We start from the raw sequence: 22,406 nt of genomic DNA on the forward strand, positions 1-22,406 counted from the left end.
TATTAAAACGAAAAAGAAATACAGCGTTTTCTCCTCCTGTGGAAAAGGCCTAACAGGAACCAATTCTAGTTCAGGAGACACTTGGTGTTCCTTAAAATAAACTATTTAAATTGTTAAAGTTATGTTCTTGTAGACTTTGGAAATATTAGCATATTGATAGCTGAGAAAAAAAAACAGTATCGTGCATCCCTGCAAACATTGTAAAAAGCCCAGAAATATAAAATAAGAACCAAGGCAAGTAAAAAAAACTCAAACTCATCAAATTATTTTAACTTTTCATTTGGTACCTCTATGTTGAAATCTTGTTCTCAGGCTATATGTAAAGGATTTAAAGATTTAAGATGTAAACTCTTAACTTAAAGAAGAATCCCTTTGCATCATTCAAGTACCAATCAGACAAGGAGCTCTGCATGTTTTATGTCGATTCTCTTCAGACTCTTTGCAAGCCAGGTAACACTTCATAAGAATGTTTTATTCAGAATTTCTGCATGTGTCTGTGTACTGCATGTTTTTCACCCGTTGACCTGGCTCTGAATAAAAAAAACTATTTTTTCTCTCTCAGACTCAGACAGCGGCCTATATTGACACATTCTTCTCATGTTCAGGCTGAAGTTACTTTGACTCCAGACACCCGTGTGGTCAGAGGAAAATGTGTGACCGTACGAAGAGTTCAGTGACTAGCCGACCCCCACCTCCTCTGCTGTAAACTCCACCACCCACAGCTGCACACGCATCTCCTGTCACGGTGATAATCTCTTTGTCAGGAGCCGTCTGTTACAGATTTGTCCGTCTGATTCGCTGAACGTCCGAGTGGCAGGTCTGGCTGTAGTGCCACAGGGTGTCCGAGGATGTGTGTGTGTGTGTGTGTGTGTGTATGTGTGTGTGAGTGCACCAGTGCCATAGGTGGTGGGATCTCTGGCCTGTCAGAGAGTGTATGTCGCTTGTCTTCAGAGCTCTGTTTAGTGACAGCAGAGGAATGTTTTTGTTTTACACTAAAAAGCCAAATCAGTATAACATGCTCTCACTGTGTGATTATATCCAGCTTTATCTCTCCTGATGTTGAAGCCTATTTGATTCTGTGTCATTATAACTTACTAGATCAGCACAACCTTGACATGAAACTCAAGATTTACACTCATATTTTGATTTCATAAACAGAGAATTTCAAGCAAGCAGCATAGTACAATGTTTAATGGAGTGTCACCAGTTAAGCCAATACTAATTAAACTGTTACACCAGTACCATATGTAGGACAAAATAAATAATAAAAAGGTGACATGAGTTTAAACTTCAGGATGTGTTGTTTTACCTCTGAGACTTAAAATAATAACATGTAATTTATGATAAAACATGATTTAAAATGGATTGAATTTTAAATATAGTTTTAATGGTTTTAAGCTATTGTGAATGAACTCTCCCAGCCCATCTGCAGTCCCTCTGTGGCCCACCAGGGGCTCCAGCACACACTTTGGGAAGCACTGCACTAGATTATATTAAGAAGGCATTTATTTCTTTAAAAAAAAAAAAAAAAAAAAAGTACATTTAAAATGGTCTTCCATTAGATGGCTCTGCTTTCAAGTGAACCTGATCACTTTGCTGTTAAATTAACAAGCATCACAATCCTGCCTTTTTTTTTTCCCTGAAGGTGAATTCAGGATGGGACTCGAGAAACAGTTCCAGTTGAGAACTGGTTCCAGATGGTTCAGTGATTAATGATTCCCTGATCAATGCCTTACTTCCACAAACCTTGAAGATCATGGTCCTGCCAGAGGTGAGCAAGAACAGAGAAGCCGAGAAAGTAAACATGGCGGACAGTCAGAAAAACAGGCTTAAGTGGTCGAAAGTGTTTCTTCATTTCTCAATAAAATCATGCAAACAGCAGAACATGCAGCATCTGTTGAACAGTGATTTCAAACAAGGCATGCATCTTTAATTTTTTACAAGATTTCAATTTATTTGTCTACATCCAGAGATCTAAGATCCAAAGACTAGTTTTATATTTTAGGGTATTATCTTTTAAATTAAATGAGTAATTTTTCATTTTTGATTAACTGAGAAATTTCCCCCCAAAATCTGTACATTTTAGCATGTTCTTCCCCCAGACACTTGATGTTTAACATTTTTAGTTATATTCAGTAATTGAAGTGTGCTTGTCATTGACTGTCACTTAAGGTTGGCATACATCTTATTCAGTGTTCAGAGAGACAGAGACTCAGTTAAATTGGAGTTGTTAACAGTGAAGACCTGTATAGTCTTTTCCAGAAAGAAAATCCACCAGAGGGAATTGACAACAGAATCGATAAAGAATTAAACCGTTAAGAAGAATTGATAATGGCATCAATATCAATAAAATCTTATCAATTCCTATCCCTAATGTGAATTAAGGAAATTTTTGAGATTTTAGATATATAATAAAAGTTTTCAGACTTTAAGGAAAAAACTGAATCACAGATAATATTCTAGATTTTCTGATTTCAGGAGTCAAGTAATAATTATTGCACAGTTTTAAATCATCATGTCTAATCAGAAACAGACATTGTGTTGTGTAAGCTAATTATGTTATGCTTCTTTTTGTTACTATGTCTCTCAAATACACCTACAACATAATTAGCTATTAAATGCAAAGGACTGGGAGGGCTGCCGTCTACTTAGTGGACCCATGGTCATCAAGCGACTGCAAGGGGTCAACAGGGTCACCTTTATTTACCACAAACTTACATATATGAGCTCATGGTACCACTGAATTTTTCATCAGTGCATTTTTCAACACCATGGAAAGTGCCAGGCAGATAAATAAACCATGTCTCCCATGATAACACCTCACTGACGCAGGTTGAAACAGTGCTGACTCCAGTCAAACCACTGTCTGTATTTGCTCATTTTAAAATGAGTTTGTAAGTTGGCTTCAGGCGACAGCAAACGGACTCTTGTAATGGAGCATATTCATTATTTGAAACTTTCAAAGGATAGTGCAACTCTCCTGAAGCCATCTGGAAAGCCCTGACTTCCCTTTCAGCATGACAGCCTCTTCCAGTGCCAACTATCCAAACCAGCTAAAAGGCCCTGAAGGGCCTTTTAATGGCCGTTTGGGAACAAATTAAGTGTTTTGAATTGAATTGAACTGAGCTTAACAGTCCCCAAAGCACTCCACAACAAGACTGATGACTTTTTATGAAGTTTAGGCCACTTAGGGTGTATCCTTATGTTCTTCTGTGAAACTGAAAAAATACAAACACTGATTCAAGAATATTTATTACAAACATAAACTAAGGCATGTGTAAATTTAAGTCAACACAACACTAGCCTTTTAGCTATGTGGTGCTAGCATATTAGGATGTTAGCATTAGCTGTATGCTAACTTTACATAAAGTTAAACAAAATAGCAGGTAAGCTAACACACGTATTGTAAACATATACTTACAGACATTGCTCAAGCAGCCAAATCCCACTACTTCCAGTTGTGACAGGAAGTACAGGTAAAAATACCTGAGAGCGGAAAACAATGCTCCTGACCACCACAGGATGGCGCAATTACATTATAAACAAGAACATACATTACATCAACATTACTGTGTGGGACAGAACAGTCATGCTAGCAAGAAATGCCGCAGTAGGCTGGCTAAGCAGGAGACATACATCAAGATTTACACATGTACCAGACTTAAGACTTGTGTTCATTTGTGATGTTTTTCTTTTGGTTAAAAGAGTGACGGCCTAAACAACAACGATGACTGGGATACAGGCAGATCTGTGTTGAGAGGATGGGGCCTTGTTTGGTATTTCAGTTGGTCAAAATCAGGACAGGGACTGTCCAAAACAAAGATATTTTAGTGCTCTAAAGATACTTGTGAGGGCTCGGGACATAAAGGTTAAAAACCGGACCACAGCTGTTTTTCTCAACACAGTGGCCCATTTAAATATGACATCCTCCTCACTAATCCCTGCATGCATTAATGCTGATGCACCATGCTGCTGCTGGCAAAACTTAACCTCCTCCACCCCAGCCTCCTCCTTTATAGCATAAAGCTTATTGAACCCTCATTTTCAAATTCATACTACTATGGATTAATCGCTTTTGAAGTAATTTTATTGTATTCAGTACATATTGTCATTAATCTGGCCATCAAAGCATGCTGCTTGACTAACCCAGGGAGCATCTTTTGAGCAGAGCCTTCTCCACCAAGTAAAACTGTAGATCCATTTTGCAATGAAATTATAAAATGTATGACAAGAGTGTTCCTGACTTTATGCAGGATTTTCCTGCAATGTGACAGCAAATAATTAAATATTTTGTGCATGGTACCCACAATCCCACGCCAAAACTCAGGCCCATACTGGAGAAATTAGCTTAACATGTGCTTACAAATCCTCGTCAGAGGGGGAAGCATACAGAAGCTGAGGTGCAGAGCAAAGTCGGCTCAAATGCTGGTGTATGTACCCTTCACTTTACTTGGGCAGGTGTCAGTTTACCTGGGTGGGCCAACTTAATATCACCTCTAGTGGGAAACATTAGTAAGACTTACTTTGGACCGAACTTTCTACAATTTTATACTCTCTGCATACTCTATTTTTATACCCAGAGTAGCATGACTGTCTCTCTCTGTAAGTGTTCTGTCAATGTGGAGTTAAAGCATGTAAGTTGTAGACACTTTTATCATATTAGGACTTTACATCAGTTAATTACTGGAAAATCTAGACATTGGGATTTCTACATTTGACCTACTGGTGTTTTTCATTATCAAGACTTAAACACCCACCACCACTTAGAGGACACCTTCGACTCCAACAGGAACATCAGCTGACAGGTTATTGTGTGTAAAATGTAAAGTATGATTCACTATTTAAAGCGCCAATGAGACAAATAAATAATATTGTCCGTTAAAAAAAAAAGCGAAGTCCATAGGTGACTAGATAGACTGTTTTAAGAGATATACCTATCTCCCATGGTAAGTATAATCCAAGGAGATTAAACACATTAATACTTCTTTTACATGCAAAGAAGGAGATAAGCAAAGACAAAATAATCACATTTTATTCACAAAGGTTGCAAAAAGTGACATAATGCCAAAGTTCCTCACAGGAGCTTCCATCCATCCATTTTCTATACTGCTTATCCTGTTGGGGGTCGCGGGTGGACTGGATCCTCTCCCAACTGTCATTGGGCGAGAGGCGGGGTACACCCTGGACTGGTCGGCAGTCAATCACAGGGCTGACTTATAGAGACGGACAATCAGGCACACTCGCATTCACACCTACGGCCAATTTTAGAGTCACTGATTAACCTAATGAGCATGTTTTTGGTGGTGGGAGGAAGCCGGAGTACCTGGAGAAAACCCACGCATACACTGGGAGAACATGCAAACTCTGCACAGAAAGGCCCTGTTTGGGAAGAAAACCAGGGACCTCCTTGCTGCCTCACAGGAGCTTTTAACTTATATTTGGTATACCTTCAAGGATAAAGATCAGATGATATGTTGTTACAGATTGCACTGAAATGGCCAATCTGTTTTCTTATACAAAGTTGTTACAGGATGAAGAAACTTCATTTTTAAAGTCCTCCCTATATGAAAGCTAATCTAAATTCAGACAGAGCAGTAATTGTTGGGTTGAGTTATTGTTTGTCAAAGCTCCTTTTCTGTCTTTTGCCTTTCATGTCTCCCCTCCCGACACCTTCTCCTTCCTCTGTCTGTTGTTTGGTCTCCTCTTGTCACTCCACTGCAATCATCTTCACAGGGGGCCTTGTCATCTGTATCTACTCATATCCTACCTTCCCTTTTGCTCGGAGCACTACTGCACTTAAATGTCAGGGCTGATGAGCCGGCCACACCCACCTGACACATCAGCTCAGCGCCTGCTAAAAGCTTTTATGGACCAGAGTGTGAGCCTGGTGGTTGATATAAATTAAAGCTTCTCTACTTTTCTTTTTTATAGGCATTTTAGCTCTAAAGGGACAACTTCTAGTAAGAAATGGAGAGAGAGAGAGTGGGTGAGGGGATAGAGGGCTGTGATTGGTTGCCATCTAGTGGCTTTGGTAAGAACTTGCCTTCACATAATCTTGGAACCGAACTCACCGAAACTTTCTTACATTTTACACAAATCAAAGTCAAATCATGCAAATCTCTGCTCCATTTTATTATTATGCCACCATCTTTTAATTTATTTTAACACAGGATGTGCAGGTGTACCCTACTTTCCTTACCTCTCGCCCACCTGGGACTGGCTCCAGTCCTCCCTGTCCCAAATGGGCTAAGCAGTTCATAATCCTTACACTTTCCTTGCAGCTAACATCCAGGATCTGACAAGATTTTATAATGTATATGTATAATGAGATCAAATCAAACTAATAAAATATATTTATTTTTTTTTTTTTTTAGATATACACAATCTGAATTGGTGCCTATGACCAAAAAAGTAAGGACAAGAGCACGATTACCACAGTAGTTCATCACATTTTCTTTAATCATCACTGTGAGCATCTGGGAAAAACTGTTGAAAGCTGAGCTCTTTCCCATTCTTGCTCAGGGTTGCTGTTGTCATATTTTGTGTGTTGTTTTTTAGCCTCCTCCCTTACATGCAGAGATTTATCCAGATTCTCTGAGTCTTTTGATGATATTATGGACTGCAGGTGGTGAATTCTCTAAATTCCTTGAAATTGCACATTAATGAATGTTACTCATTTAATATTTCCTGAGACAGTCGTACACAAATTGGAGGACTTGGTGTCATAGTTGATTGTGAACAAGTGAGCCTATGAGGAGTGCTTTTTCATACCCAATCGTGGTATTATTGTATGAAACCCTTTAAGGGACATGGGCTGAAAATAAAAAGTCTCATGTGTGCATGCAAACCTTTCTCGTGATCACCAGAAAAAATTGCGTGCTCATGAGATTGTTTCTGGTGGACACAAGGAAAATTCCTGAGAGGAAAACTATCTTGTGTGCACCAGAAACGATTCTGCCAATGTCCTTTTAGGGCTGTACTGTACTTATATGCAGGTTGTCTTAAGCAGCCTTCTTCTTTACATTGCTCATCTGACTTTTCCTCCAATTCCATTTCAGCATGTCTCCTTGTTGATGTATGACATCTGACAATTGAGCAGAGTCGTTGTTCTTGTTGTCTTGTTATTTGTGCTTTCTTGAGACACAAATCAAATTTCTGCTGTGGTAATCACCTGTTTACTATGATGTACCTGTAAGAGTTTTCTGAAAGTTTTCACTCATGATATGATATCGATCTTAATACTGGCCTCACAATATGATTTAATCACTTTTTTCCCTAATATTTATGAGTACATGATTAAAATAAATTCACATTAAAAAGAATATTTTATTTCACTGTACAAAACTGAATGCTGTATGTTAATTTTCCTTTTTTTTGTTATGAATGCAATATTTCTTAATGTGATATTCCATAGTTAGTGTTATAAGAATGTTCATCTTTTCTGACAATATGTGACAGATAAGTGCTACTGCCTCACAAATGACATTGAGCATAAGAAGGCAAAGCAGATACTGCCCTCGGCTGGTTTAAAAGAGTATTGCAACATACATAATATTTATGTCAAATCAATTTTAATCATCATTATTTGTATTTTTTATTTGAATTGTAAGATATCATTACATCACTGCTTATAACTGATGAGGAAGCTATTGAAATAAATGTGCCTTCTACAACAGAATGCATTTTCAAAATAAAAGCTCCTCACTCTCAGATTACTGCTTCACTTCTTTGACTTTATTTGTAAAACTTTGGCATTCTAGCCAATAACTTTATTGATTGGCCAGTTATAGACAGTATTTACACTCTGAGCAATGGATACACAACACAATATAGTATGTACAATCTCAATATATCATCTGCAAACACAATATGTACAGTCTCACTGCTTACCTAAAGTTGTGCAACACCATTTATAAACAATCTAATCTCTTTGTAATGGTGGTTCAGCACGACAGTATGTACAATCTAAATTACTTAACAATATTTACAGCGCTACTACCAACATATACTACAGAATATCTACAACGTTATATGCATCTATCCCTGCTTCTCTTGTGCAATGCATCACATGGGATACGGGAAAACATGTACAGGCTTACTGTAACTCTTCTACAGTGCTATCTGGTTACAGAGAGTTTTAATAGTAGAGCATCATAATCTACAATTCTACTGGGAAACTGTACAACACAAGTGTGCTACTCTTATCTACAAATCACTATGTTCAGTTTTACCTCGTATCTGTGATTGTATATCATTTTAGAGACATCCAGGGCAGCATCAATACTGTATGTACAACACTCCTTCACAGTGGTTCTTGAACATGTACAACAAACAGGAGCTTAACTGCAGCGACTAGACAAAGCACACACAAAAAATGAGCTCCTTATACAAATTGGTAAACTGAATCCAGTAACATTTTGAATACGTCATGGAAAAACAAGAAATAGTCTAACATATTTCACTGCGATCACAGTTATGAGTAACACATTTAACAATAATCTTTGTAAGAGTCAAAGGCTGTATTAATGGAAGACAGCAATACATACAACAAAATCATTAACCATATTATTAACAGTAAGACTTAAAAGGCATTATTAACATTAGGTTTAAGTTCCTTTGGTGGGATATTTACATTTGAACATACATAACTCTGTCAAATTCAGAGGCTGACGAGAGGAAGCATCATCATCTAAATAGCAGCGACCCATTTACATACACGTCATTTTAGCATATGTCTGATGGTATAAAATGCTGAAAGTAATGAAGGTGGACGACGGTGCTATTTTATGACATTCTATGACTTTCTGGTGAATATATGTGCTTTGTATGAAAGTCATCCTACCAGGCTCAGAATTTTGTTTGTGGCATTAAACCTTACTTTTTGTAACATTATGGGACCTTAAATCCTACTTCAAGCTGCTGGACTTACAAATAAAGATCAAATCTGCTAAAATTTGGTCTACTGGAATAGTTTTTCAGCTTTTCTTGAATATAAACATCCAAGTCCAAATGTCCTTGTTGATTTGAAGTTGAGTTCCGGAAACTATGATAAATGTCCTCTCGGGAGTGGGCTTGAAATATAGCCAGATGGTTCATTTATATTAAGCTTTTTTTTCTTGTCTTTTTTTTTTTTCAATGAAGTGTTTGTAACGCTCACAGAAAACTGATGGACATCCAGTGATCAAGGCCTTTGTAGATTAAAATTAAACCCTTTAAATTTAGGGTTAACAATATTTAATATCAGGCTCATAAAGGTCGAGTTCCTCAGAAATTGTGACTGTTTGATACAATTCATCACATTATGTAAGATTATTTTTACATGTACATTGTACATGTGCGACCAGTTACTTTGAAACAAGATTTGTGCTTGTGCAAAAAGATTTTTTAAGTCTTACATTTTGTTGTGACTGTTTCATATTTTTGAGATTTATTTGGATACGTGAGGCTGCTCCTTCTCTTTTGTGTCTAATTCGACTTTGGGACTTCCCACTTTCCTCATCCCTCTGCGCTGAGCCAGGCTGGATGACTGAACCGGCTCCAGGACTGGAGCAGGAGAACAGCGCTTCAGAGCTGAGTATGTGGCAGACAGTGCCCCCTGGTGGAACAAAAGGAGAATACATTATATCAACTTATTATGGAGCAGCTAAATTAATGGTGGACAGCACCACCAGATGGGCAGAGATGGAACATATTATAGGTTTCTGTGATCTTATGTGTTGTTTCAAAGTAAATTTATTTTTCCAATATTATTGTTATACTTTTAGTTCTCTTATAATTGAGCATATACAGTGAAAAGTATTTGCTCCCATCCTGATTTCTTTTTTTTTGCATATTTGTCACACGTAAATGCTTCAGATAATCAAACATTTTTTATATTAGACAATGATTACCCAAGTAAATACAAAATGCAGTTTTTAAATGATGATTTCATTTATTAAGGGGGAAAAGCCACCTAAACATACATTGCCCTATGTAAAGTAATTTCTCCCTAAACTTAATAACTGATTGTGCCACCCTTGACAGCAACAACTGCAAGAAAATGTTTGTGATAACTGGCAATGAGTCTTTCACATCACTGTGGAAGAATTTTGGCCCACTCTTATTTGCAGAATTGTTTTAACTCACCAACATTGGAGGATTTCAAACATGAACTGCCTGTTTCAGTTCATGCCACAGCATCTCAATAAGTTTATGTCTGGACTTTGAATAGACCAATCCAAACCTTTATTTAGTTTTTTTGTTTTTGTTTTTGTTTTCAAGCCATGCAGAGGGGGACTTGCTGGTGCGTTTTGGATCATTGTCCTGTTGCATAACTCTATTGTGCCTGTGCTTTAGGTCACAAACTAATGGCTGGATATTCTCCTTCAGGATTTTCTGGTAGAGAGCAGAATTCATGGTCCCACCAGTTACAGCAAAACAGAGCAATCTCAGACCATCACACTACTACTACCATGTTTGACTGCTGGTATGATATTTTTATGAAGTTCTGTGTTAGTTTCACACCAGATGTAACAGGAAGGATGCATACCTTCTAAAACCTTCAACCTTTGTCTTGTCAGTTCAAGGGATTAAAAGTCTTAGGGGATCATCAGGATGTTTTTTTGACATGTGAAACAGGCTCTTGTGTTCAGTTTGTCAGCAGTGTTTTGGCTTTGGAAAGCTTCCATAATTGCCATTTTTGCCCAGTCTCTTTGTCATGGTTTAGTCATGAACTCTGACCTTAACTGATTCAAGTGAGGCCTGCAGGTCTTTGGATGTTGTTCTGGGATCTTTAGTGACCTGGATGAGTCGTCATTTTGCTCATTGAGTAATTTCGGTAGGCCAGCCACTCCTGAGAGGGAGTGAACCACAGTTTCAAGTTATCTCCATTTGTGGAAAATGGATCTTACTGTGGTTTGCTGGCATCCCAAAGCCTTAGAAATGGCTTTGTAACCCTTTTCAGACTGATAGATGTCAATGACTTTGTTTCTCATCTGTTCTTAAAATGTATTTGTGGTAGCATAAGGTATTGTTATTGAGATCTTTTAGCCTACTTCACTTGTCAGGCAGGTTCTATTAAAGTGATTTCTTGATTCAACAGGTCTGGCAGTAATCAGGTCTGGGTGTGGCTAGTGAAATTGAACTGAACTTTCCCAAAAATGTGCTCGATCACAGTTATTTAATGATTAGATAAGAGGGGGCTATTACTTTTCACATATAGGGCTTTTTCTCTTAATAAATGAAATCATCATTTAAAAACTATAGTTTATATTTTCTCAGGTTATCTTTGTCTAATATTAAAAATTGCTTGATGATCTGAAACATTTAAGTGCCACAAATATGCCCCCCCCCCAAAAAAAAAAACAAAAAACAGGATTGTAAGTAATGAAATATACTCTATCTACACATATCTGACCTTAACTGTAAGAGCATCTTGTCGGGTAAGAGCTGTGTCAGAGAGCTTGTCTTTCTCCACAATCCAGGGATGACGAAGAACCTGCATGACAATAAACAGAAAAAACAGTCTGCATTACAGAAGGCTTAAATGCACTGTAGACAGGATGCTATCCAGCCGTTAAGGTGTATGGGAAAGGAAAATACTGTCAAGTGCATTGAATTAAATGATTTTTGTTCACTGTTTCTATATAAATAAGTACGGTCATGCCTATATCCCAATTAAGGGGGCACATCCTTCAGAGGGTACTTTTAAAAAGGCAGACATGTTACAGTGATGCATTAAAAAGCTTGTCCCATTTTGAATTTGCAAATTTTGAACTTCAGAGTCTCCTTCAAATGCGTCCTCCTTTCTCCAGCCAATGAGGGATCCATCCAATGCATCCTTAGTGGATCAACATATCCTGAGATTTATTGCACTTCAATTTAAATGAGCTGGATGAATCTCAAGAAGCCTGATAACATGTTGGTTACCCTTGGAATCAGTCAAATAGCTGCCAATACTAATGTTTAATAACAAAATCAGCCTTGAAATTTCAAATTACATTTAAAATAAAACGTTAAGTAACAGTGGTTGTGTTAGCCGTTTCAGTTCAGCTGCTGAAGTTGCTAGACGAATTGAAGGGTGATGACAGTTGGTGATGTAAACAGGGAATCTTCCTCCTTTTCAGCTTAGACTTAATAATCAGACAATTATCACTGGGTCCTTCAAAAAATGCATACCCCAAATGAGAAAAGACATTGCATTGTTTATATGACTGAGACTGCAAATTGTTAATCTGTAAGTAAAAATGCATAGAACCTAAAGGCAACTTAAAGCCTGCCAAAGCACATTAAATCCCAATTTAGACTATTAATACCTGGGGGGCGGTGAGGCGCTGGTGAGGGTCCACATGGAGCATTTTGACCACGATGTCCTAAAAACATATGCAGTCATACAAGAGTACTTTCAGTGCTACTAGATGGAATACTTTTGTCATTAATGCAGCTATTTTATGCACATCTACCCTCTTGACTACACAAAAAAATTTAAATGGACCTTGGCAGCATCTGATACCAGGTCCCAGTTCCCTCCTGAGATGATGAATTTCCCACTGCCGATTTTAGCCAGAATTTCCTCTGCTGTGTCCTCAGGACTGCTGGCAAATGGACTGAAACTGAAATGTAAGAATAAAAATGTACACAGGGGAATTTAATGGAGGATACTGACAAAAGGAAGCTCATTAGAATTTAGGTATGAAATAAAATCACTGATGTTATTGAATCAAGAGACAATAAAACTTCCTGCAGGTCAACAGGGTAAAATGCATTCTATATTAATGTTGTTTCTGTAGAAAGTGTATATAAAACATGTCCTGTTTGCAGCAGCAGGGGGAGCTTTAGATACAGATTCAAGCAGGCTGAACCACACTGAAACCGTTTCTGTCGACTGTTCCAAAGGCTCTTTCAAACTGACCCAGCTATCATTGTGTAGAGCAGGATGCCCAGGCTCCAGATGTCACAGGCTGCATCATAACCCTGCTTCCTCAGGACCTGCACACACAGAGCAGTCATTTAAACAAAGTACATGATGGGGTTTCTTGCTGTAATTACACACTTGTTTAAAGTCATGGCATAGGTTGTGGTGCGCTGTTAGGGACTTGTCATTATGATTACCTCAGGAGCCATGAACGTAGCTGTGTAACAGGGGATCATCAGTAAACCGTTCTCTGCCCTGAGCTGTTTGGCAAAACCAAAATCACATATCCTGATGCTTTCTGGGAGTCCACTGTCATCAGAATAACGAATGTTACTCGGCTTCAGGTCTCGATGCACAACCTAGAAAGCAGAAAGATTATGCACATGAACCAACAGACTTTCATTTAATAATATTAGCATTCACAGTACAGCGTAGACCTTATCAAGACTGCTGGACAGCTTTGCAGCTGTCTCATTTAAAATCACAGACTGTAGTAAACATGGACATAGCTTCTGTGACATCATGTACTGTATTCTTAAGTTGGGTAGAACATGCTTGGGGAAGCTAGGCTATACAGCACAGCAGATGGTTGTAGCTGTTCTGTGTTATTTTAGCAAGTTTTAAGTAAAAATGGGCCAAAAAATAATGTGGGCTGAATTGTATGCTATCGAGAACATTTTTGAAGCCAGAAAGTCTCTGTGTTTGGCACTACTTTGCAATGCGAGCTTCAGTTACTGGTTATGTGCTCCTCCACCTATTTGAACAGCTGTTTGGGTCTGCAGGTTTTGTCAGAAGAAACAACAAGTAACTCGGCTAAAACAACACTAAATTGATTGATTTTAACTCGAGTGATGCTAACATGCCATTTACTGTGGATCCAAGGGGGATACTTTTATTAGCCAGAGTATACAGAGAAACTTATACAGATTGAGGCTCAGTGACAACAAAGAGAGGGAAACGTAGGTGGGGATTGGTTATAGCTTACCTGGTGGTAGAGTTGTAATACGTGAGAACAGTCTTAATCTCAAGACAAGATCACATTTTGATATGTTAGTGTTGTCTTGGAATTGAGAGCATCTTTACTCTGTCTTGTCTTGGTCTTGGACTGGCCAGACTTGGGATTTTCCATCAAGCCAAGACCACAACTAATGGGGTATTTTCGTAGCCCTAGCTAAAACAACAACTAGCTTCAATTCATGTATTTACAGCTGCAAATTTGTGCAACATGCTCTTGGTGTCTGTTGAAACTAAAGAAACAAAGACGTTGCAATAAACGATGTAGGTCTTATGAACACTTCTCATTAATGATGAAAAAATGTCAGGTTATGGGCAATATTTATTCCCTGCCAACCTCTCTGACTGCATGAAACTGTTTATTGTAATGCATCATTTGAGTTCTTGTGAGAAGTCGATGAGAAGTTAACAAAGTACTCTAAAGAAAAGCAGTAACTTGGTGGAGAGGGGGATTAACTAAATGAATTAATTTGGGATTCTAAATAGTAAAAACTGTATTTTTATGTTTATGAACTGATTTTGGAGCATCTTAAGTGTGAACATGCAAAATATTGTTTTTCTAATCTTTGCACTGATAGCAGATAAAACATTTTTTAATACATATGAGGATTTATTTTTAAAAAGGAGTAAGTTGAACAAATTTGCTAGAATTTACACTATGGTATTTTAAAACAAAGTTGCAGACACCTTTTTTGCTGTTAGATTTATTTAAAAGCAAACTAAAATGAAAGAGAGTGCTTGTTCACCTTTTAACCTTGTGAGATATATATATATATATATATATATATATATATATATATATATAAATATGGCTTGTCTTAGTCTTGGTCTCAACATTGTCTCGTCCTCCAAAAGTCTTGGTCTTGTCTTGATCTAACAGCACTTTGGTCTAGGATTGTCTAGTCTTGACTACAACACTACCTGGTGGTGTAGGTGTGGAAACTGTGAGTTTATGCCCACGAGAGCTACTGTTGTCCTGAGTGGGACTTCACAACACCTCTTCAGGACATTTTTGATCAGGGATAGCGGCTGATGGACGCCTGCAGCCTGCATCACTCTCCATCAAGAGTTCCTTTCTTACTGAAAGCTGGTGACCTTCAAGTTTCCAGAGATAAATTAGAGAAACCCGCCTCGACCAGAAGAGCTGAATGAAAGTTTGTCATCCAGGTAAGCTTATGGCTGTGGTTCCATTCTTCTCATGGCTGAAAATTAGACAAGCTAAGGTCGGTATGATAGGTTTACTTCATGAAAGCACTGTGTCAGCTGTTGAAGTGGAAAACTGAGCTGAAATAACCAGTTTGAGCTTAATTTGGTGTTGTTTCCTCTGAAGAAGCAAACAGCTACTCGGATACATTGAGGTGGAAAAGCACGTAGCCGGTGGCTGAAGCTCACATTGCAAAATAGTGGCAAACACAGAGGCTTTTTGGCTGAACAACAGAATGCCTCAAAATGTTCAATATACAATTGAGCCAACATAGGTTTTTGGCAGTTTTTTGCCTAAAATTTGCTAAATAACACGGAGCAGCTATACCCCTCTTTGGTGCTATGTTAGCTTCCCCAAGTTCATCCTGTTTCAACGCTCACTGAAATCACTGGAGGCTAATGGTACTGCTATCGCCAAGAACAAAAATACCAAAATATCCCTTTAAACTTGTTAGTGCTGCTTTAAAATGTGAATGTTAATATGGGACCTAACTTGGATTCCTTTGCTTTTTCAGCCAGTTTTCAGTGCTTCTTCATTGGTTTCATTCTTAAAACTGGAGATAGGATAGGATAGAGTTTGGTGAGACTCAAGGGTCCTAAAAAGGACAATTTTTTCCATCTGTCTTACCCCCTGTGAGTGTAAATACTCCACAGTCTTGGTCAGTGTGCAGATGATGTCTGATGCATCTCTCTCTGTGAAGTTTGGCACAGTCAGAGCCCTGTCCAGCAGCTCGTCTCCTCTCAGTAAATCCTGAACCAGGTAGACTAACTGGCCATCGTCAAACACCTATTGGTAGAAGCACAAACACCCCTGTCTCATTAGATCAAACGATTCAGAAAATGATAACAGAGTTCTGCTGGTCATTTTAATAATATACTCACATCCTTTATGGTGATGATATTAGTATGCTGTCCATATCTCAACAGAATCTCGATCTCTTCTGATGGATCTTTCCTTGCTCTCTCAATAATCTGACACAGAAAACACAAAAAGGATTTTAACGTCTAAATCTTTATATCTAGTATACAGACACACAATGACGTAGTGAAAAGAAAACATAAAGGCTGATTCATGTGTTCAGCCTTTTCCCCTGAGTGCCTCACTCATTTTTATAGCCATATTAAATTACTTAACATTGCTTTATTTTTTTATTCTGATGGATTTTTCACATTTGTAAATGCTTGGTTTGTTGTGACAAAAACAGAAAAGGCTTTTATTGTGTTTTTGTATTCAAAGATAGATCGTTATCTAAAGAAAACCCAACAACTTCAAATCTATCTCCATTGAATTTAAGTCTAATTCTGAAGTTGCTGGTCTGATAAAAAATGTGATCTTTTAGTTTTTATTATTTGACTTCAGTGTTTTTAATGGTGATCTAACACAATGTTTTCATAATTTACCAGGAAAAAATGTATCAGTTGGGGCAGTGTATGATCAGCGACTCCCTTGTTCTGCAGGTAAAATGACTGTCATGAAAATATCATGAAAAATATATTTTTTCTTTTGCTGTAATTTAATTCAAAAAGTGAAACCTCCATATACTCTAGATTCATCTTATACAAAGTGAAATATTTCAAGACTTTTTTGTTTTAATTTTGATGGTTACAGCTCACAAAAAATTAAAAAATCCACTATCTCAAAATATTAGAATATCACAAAACACCAAACAAAAAATGTATTATACTGAAATGTAGCCCTCTTGAAAATTATGCTCATTTATGCCCTCAGTACTTGGTTGGAGCTCCTTTTACACAAGTTACTGCATTTATGCAACTTGGTGTGGAGCCAATCAGTCTGTGGCACTGCTGAGGTGTTATGAAACCTGGGTTGCTCTAAAAGCAGCATTTACACATTTATTATGTATTGTTGAGTCTGGTGTCTCTAATTTTCCTCTTGACATTTCCCCAGACATTCTCTGTGAGGTTTAGGTCAGGCCAGTTGGCTGGCCAATCAAATACACTAATACCATGGTCAGTAAACCAGTTTCTGGTATTTTCTGTTTCAATGTGGGCAGCTGCCAAGTCCTGCAAGAAAGAGGAACCCAGTATCTCCATAAAGCTTCTCAGTAGATCGAAGCATGAAGTGCTCCTGGTAGATGGCTGACAGCACTGATTCTGGTGGACCAGGGCCAGCAGATTACATGGCACCCCAAATCATTGCTGACTGTGGAAACTAAAAACACTGGACTTTAGTCACTTTGGATTTTGTGCCTCTCTGATCTTCCTTCAGGCTCTGGGACCTTCATGTACAAATGAAATGCCAAATTGACTTTTATTTAAATTAGACTTTGGACCACTGAGCATCAGTCCAGTCCTTTTTCTCCTTAGCCCAGGTGAGATGCTGATGATGTCTGTGGTTCAGGAGTGACCTGACACTACGAACACAACACTTGCAGTCCATTTACTGGACCTGTGTGTGTATGGTTCATGATAAACTCTCCATGAATAATCTTGGATTGACCTTCTATGGCCACCCTGTTGAAGAAGATGACAGCGATTGTCTTCTAGTCATTTGTCAAGTCAGCAGTCTTTCCCATAATTGTGGTTGTGTGCACTGAAGCAGAGTGAGAGAATAAAGGCTCAGGAAACCTTTGCAAAGTGGACTTCTCCAAAATATTCTAATGTTTTAGGGTAGTGGGATTTCTTAATTTTTGTGAGCTGTAAGCAGTAATCATTAAAATAAGAATCTTGAAATGTTTCACTCTGTGCAAGATGAATCTAGAGTATCTGGAGTTTTAACTTTCTTCCTAACTTTTAGTTGTTATTCAAATTTTTGAAATGCACCAGTATAAGATCTAATTAAGCTGATATCTTTTCCGTGAAGCTGTCAGACACGTAGAATATCAATCTGAATCACTAACTAAACAAACACTGCCAGTGGGCACTGACAGGACTTGTCCCAAAGGGTTACACTGTTGCTAATAGAGCTGGTTTCAAAGCTGCAGGCTTAACAATAATAGCCAATTACAAAAATTCTTGTTTTAAATGGTCATTGAGGATCATAAATCTGTGAAAATAGGATCTAAGTATAACTCTCTGATATTATTGTTGTTCTTGTGAAGTTTTTTGTGTCCCCTACCTTCACTGAATACTCCACTGCTGTAATTCTGTGCAGACATCTTCTGCAGACGGTGGTCGCTGTCTGTCCCACTTCCTCCTTGAGTTCATAAACATCGTTGAAGGCCAAATCACCACGGAGATGCTGAAGGGAACACAGATAAACCCTCCTTTCTTTTATTTCACAAGTTAGATATATGGATAATGTAAGAAATGTCAAAAATGTTAGTTAACATGTAAAATAAAAGTTCATTTCTTTTCTGATACCTCCAAAGTAAATCACTGTATTAGCTGTGAAGTAAGGAAATGAGCAGTTTGCTTAAAGACATGTTTGTGTACCTGTGCAATGGGGTTGATATTGTTTAACTCCTGACGATTAGTTGCAACCGTAGCAACACTAGACTCAGGATGCTGATTTTGTGCAACAAAACTGAAACCTCGAAACAGCTGGTGTGTGTTTGCACTGGGAGGGATGCCAGGAGAATCTGGATGGACAAAGACAAATAGATAAATACAAGTATGTACTTACATTTCAGTTTAAAGGCATCATCAGCCAACAACCACTACATATATCCACTGTAAATGGATTTATGTTGTTTAATACACCTTTAAAAATCCATGTGTTTATATGTGTTAGCATTTTTTTATATATGTTAGCTACCTGTGGGCGTTCTGGAGGTGAACTCAGGATCAAAATGGAAAGTGTCTTCAGGTCGTCCAACTGTGGGTTTGAAAGGCGGCCTTATTTCCTTCTTGTACAACTTCTGCAGAAAACAACATCAGAGGTCGATATGAGCATTTCTCAGTAACAACTGCACAAACCACAAACTGACACACACCATCGTGTCACATCTGACACCCTAGCAGCAACATCTGAAAAAACAAACAGAAAAAAACCTTGCAGTTCCTCAAGTGCCCACTTGACATTGGCTGCAGAAGCACTAGAAATCACACACACCTCACAGCCCATTTAAAATGCCAATTTTAACAACTGAATTATGCATGATTTAAGCCCTGTTCACAAAAACAGTTTGATTTGAATAGTTCACAGGATCAGAGTTGCACAAGTTTAGGGGGATGGCTGATATGGCTGCAAACCAGAGCGCTGTAGCTGTTTTCAAGAGACTTAAAGCCTGCTTCAGTCCCATCTCTTTCTCTGTTACCAGGCAAACTGAGTTAATTTGAAATAGTGTTTGGTGACCAACATGGACTAGCTTCAAGAGACTATTTCATTCACGAAATAGGTGGTGTTGCTCAGATTTTGTCCAATACTTTTTACAGGATATTCAGCTTCCTAAAAAATTGTGGGGATCGAAGTATTTCAGTAAAAACATGAATAATGACATAAATAAATCTTCAGATCACTTTAAGGGCAAAAATAGAGCTTATAATGAGATTATTATAAATAGTATGAATATCTTTAATGTGCAGAAAATACATTTATCCCTTAGAGACAAAGAAAATACTCATTGTATGTTAAATTAAACTGTACTGTATACCACAACTTAAAGTAACCTTTCTTTCTTCACCTAAATATATTTGAGGGCATGGCCTGCAGGGGTCACCCTTGCAGTAGCTATCATTTTCTGTTGTGTACAGGAAGGGTTGGGTTTTATTAGAAACATTGACAAGAGACACTCAAATTCAGTGGTTAATGTGAATTTATTTATGGACTTTTTGGTGTTAAAAATATACAATTTTTTGCTAATTGATTTGGATTTTGTATTTTTTAATCAGTAGGGTATTATTATTAATATTAATATTATTATTATTATTATTATTTTGATAACTTTATTTGTGTAGCACTTTTAAAATTATGGCTGCTGAGAAAGTGAGGTTACAGGTTTTCAGTCTGTTTCCGACCAGGCTTATGACAGAAACCTTTCAAAGATCATGAGCATTTGATAAAAGATTCAGAGTTCACTGAGAAATAGTCATCAAGATGGCCAGAAGAGGCAAAGCAGCTATCTTGCTGAATAGAGCCATTTAACACCAAATGATATGAGTAGGTAAACCTGTGAGATATACAAGTGAGAATCAATGATAAGATGTCAAGATTATTATTGAACATTCAAATATTAGCATTGGAAACTGGTCTTCTATGCTATAATTCTTCACATGTTGTTACTTTCATCCTTGACATTATAGCCATGCTCAAGACAATGAAAGCACTGAAAGATAAATTTAAGGGTCATAAATGTATCTTATTCATTGTTGTTTTTCTTTCTGTACCTCCTCCCTGAATCTTTCTCTTGTCTCTTTCTGCATCCTCCTCTTGTCTCTCTCTGCTCTCCCCTCTATACCTTTACAGCCCAAACACAGCTTTGGTATTTGACTGAGTCTGGTTCTGCTTGAGGTTTCTAATTAATAAAGGAAAGTTTTTCATTGGTATTAAAACTTTGTTTGAGTTTAGTTAGCTCATGGTGGATTAATGTTGGGTCGTTCTTTACAAATAATTTAACTAAGACTCCGGTCTAGACCTGCCCTCTTTGTGAAGTGTCTTGAAAAAACTTTGGTTATGAATTGGTGCTATACAAATAAAGGCTGACCGATTGATCAGTGGTCATGAAAAACAAAGTGGATTTTTTCGTGAGAATTAAAATTCCAGGGTTGCTACCCACAACAGTGGATAAAAAAATGTCACAAGACTTCTTCTGCTACAAACCAAAGAGTGCAAAAGTGCAACTTACTGTTATAACTGAAAACCACTTAATCATAAAGAATTTTGCAGAGATTTCCCATAAAAACTGAACTTTTAAAATGCTGATTTCCTTATTTTTACATTGCCACAATCCATGGAATGCTGTTATTCCAATAAATCTTAGTGTCTCAATTGCCCTACTGTGCATTAGCTCTTTGTTAATTTCAAAACATTATACTACAGAATATAATCTCCACTGTTATGAATATATGTTGCAGTAAAAATTACAAAATGTATGTATGAACATGTTTTTAACAAAGAAAAAAAAATGCCCAACTGCACCATAATGAAGCTCAGTGATAATTCATGCAGGACATGGAAGCCACATATCCAGCTCTGATCAAATGATGAGCAGCTGATCACAGTTATCACCCCCAGCTCTCACAGCCAATCACAGCTCTTTCTCTCAACTGCTGGCAAAGCTTACCCCCCCAGCCTCCTCCTTTATAGCATAAAGCTTGTTGCACGCTCACATTCAGATTTATGCTACTATGTGTTTATAGTTTATGAACTAATTTATTGTATTCAGTTGTCATTAATGTATCCATCCATATGGGGGTGTCTAGCTTTGAGCTCCCTGGAAAGTCAAAGCATGCTGCTTGATCAACCCAGGAAGCATCTTTTGAGCAGAACCTCCTCCAACAAATAAAACTGTAAATCCATTTTGTAATAAATGGTTAACTGTGTGGCAAGAGTGTTCCTGACTGAAATGTTGCCTTTTTCCTACATGTGTTGTTTCTTTCTGTGCCCAGTCCATAAACTGTGAAACTGGGTTTCTTCCATACTGAAATGTATACAGGGAAAGCTGCAAGGATAGCTCTTGAGTTTGCCAGAATCAAGTACAGTTTCAGAGAGAGATTCAGTGATGTGTGACAGACTTCTTAAAATGAAAGCTTGAGGCTGGAGTGTTTGCTTTTGAATGAATGATCCCATTTATGCAGCTCACGCTGACAGCATGGATGTCAAGGTCAGATCATGATAGCACAGGTAATGTGTGTAACCAGAACATATGTGCATGGGCAAACTTTATGAGAAAGGCTATTACAGATAAGAGGATTAATTACAATAAAGTTGGGCAAGAATGGTGGCAGGGAAAGGATTTTACAGCTAAGAAAATTCTCATGCTCAGGATGTTTAATGACTCATGATTGTTAGCTGGAAGGTTGTAAGAATGATTCAGCCACTGTCCAAGGAATGTTTTCAGAAGTGTTTTCAATTTTAGCTCAGACAAATACTATAAAAGGAGAATCTTTAAGTAAAACTTAAAGTGACATGGCTGGAAAATGGTGCAGCAATTGAGGAAGAAGTGGGTGTCCTTCCCAATGATGCACATTTCGCATTCCTCAGTGTATAAATTGTCCTTACATTCCAGTCTATGGATGCGAAGAAGCGATGTCTCTTTATCTCTTCCACTCCATCTGGTCCGGCTCCTATCAGTCACACAGATTGAGACAAATTGAGAGAGCCGGCCTTTTATTATGAGCACTGCCAAATTCTTAATGGACTTCCATATGCTCTAACTGCCTGTACATTGCAGAT

At 37.8% G+C, this 22,406-nt stretch overlaps 1 protein-coding gene across 1 annotated transcript in view; it reads right to left on the bottom strand.

The window, feature by feature from the left end:
- Positions 1-7,756: 7,756 nt before the first annotated feature.
- Positions 7,757-22,406, bottom strand: part of LOC121509771 (ribosomal protein S6 kinase alpha-2-like) — a 33,438-nt gene continuing 18,788 nt past the window's right edge. The window contains exons 11-22 of the mRNA XM_041787436.1: positions 22,233-22,297; positions 18,828-18,930; positions 18,506-18,651; positions 18,189-18,311; positions 15,992-16,081; positions 15,738-15,896; positions 13,090-13,251; positions 12,890-12,966; positions 12,473-12,590; positions 12,294-12,350; positions 11,396-11,476; positions 7,757-9,595 (exon numbers count right to left, since the gene is read on the bottom strand). Coding sequence (XP_041643370.1) covers positions 9,428-9,595; positions 11,396-11,476; positions 12,294-12,350; positions 12,473-12,590; positions 12,890-12,966; positions 13,090-13,251; positions 15,738-15,896; positions 15,992-16,081; positions 18,189-18,311; positions 18,506-18,651; positions 18,828-18,930; positions 22,233-22,297 — 1,349 coding nt within the window. The 3' untranslated portion in view covers positions 7,757-9,427. The remainder of the gene's footprint in view (positions 9,596-11,395; positions 11,477-12,293; positions 12,351-12,472; positions 12,591-12,889; positions 12,967-13,089; positions 13,252-15,737; positions 15,897-15,991; positions 16,082-18,188; positions 18,312-18,505; positions 18,652-18,827; positions 18,931-22,232; positions 22,298-22,406) is intronic.

The sequence above is a fragment of the Cheilinus undulatus genome, linkage group 1, assembly GCF_018320785.1.
Source record: "Cheilinus undulatus linkage group 1, ASM1832078v1, whole genome shotgun sequence".
Classification (NCBI taxonomy): domain Eukaryota; kingdom Metazoa; phylum Chordata; class Actinopteri; order Labriformes; family Labridae; genus Cheilinus; species Cheilinus undulatus.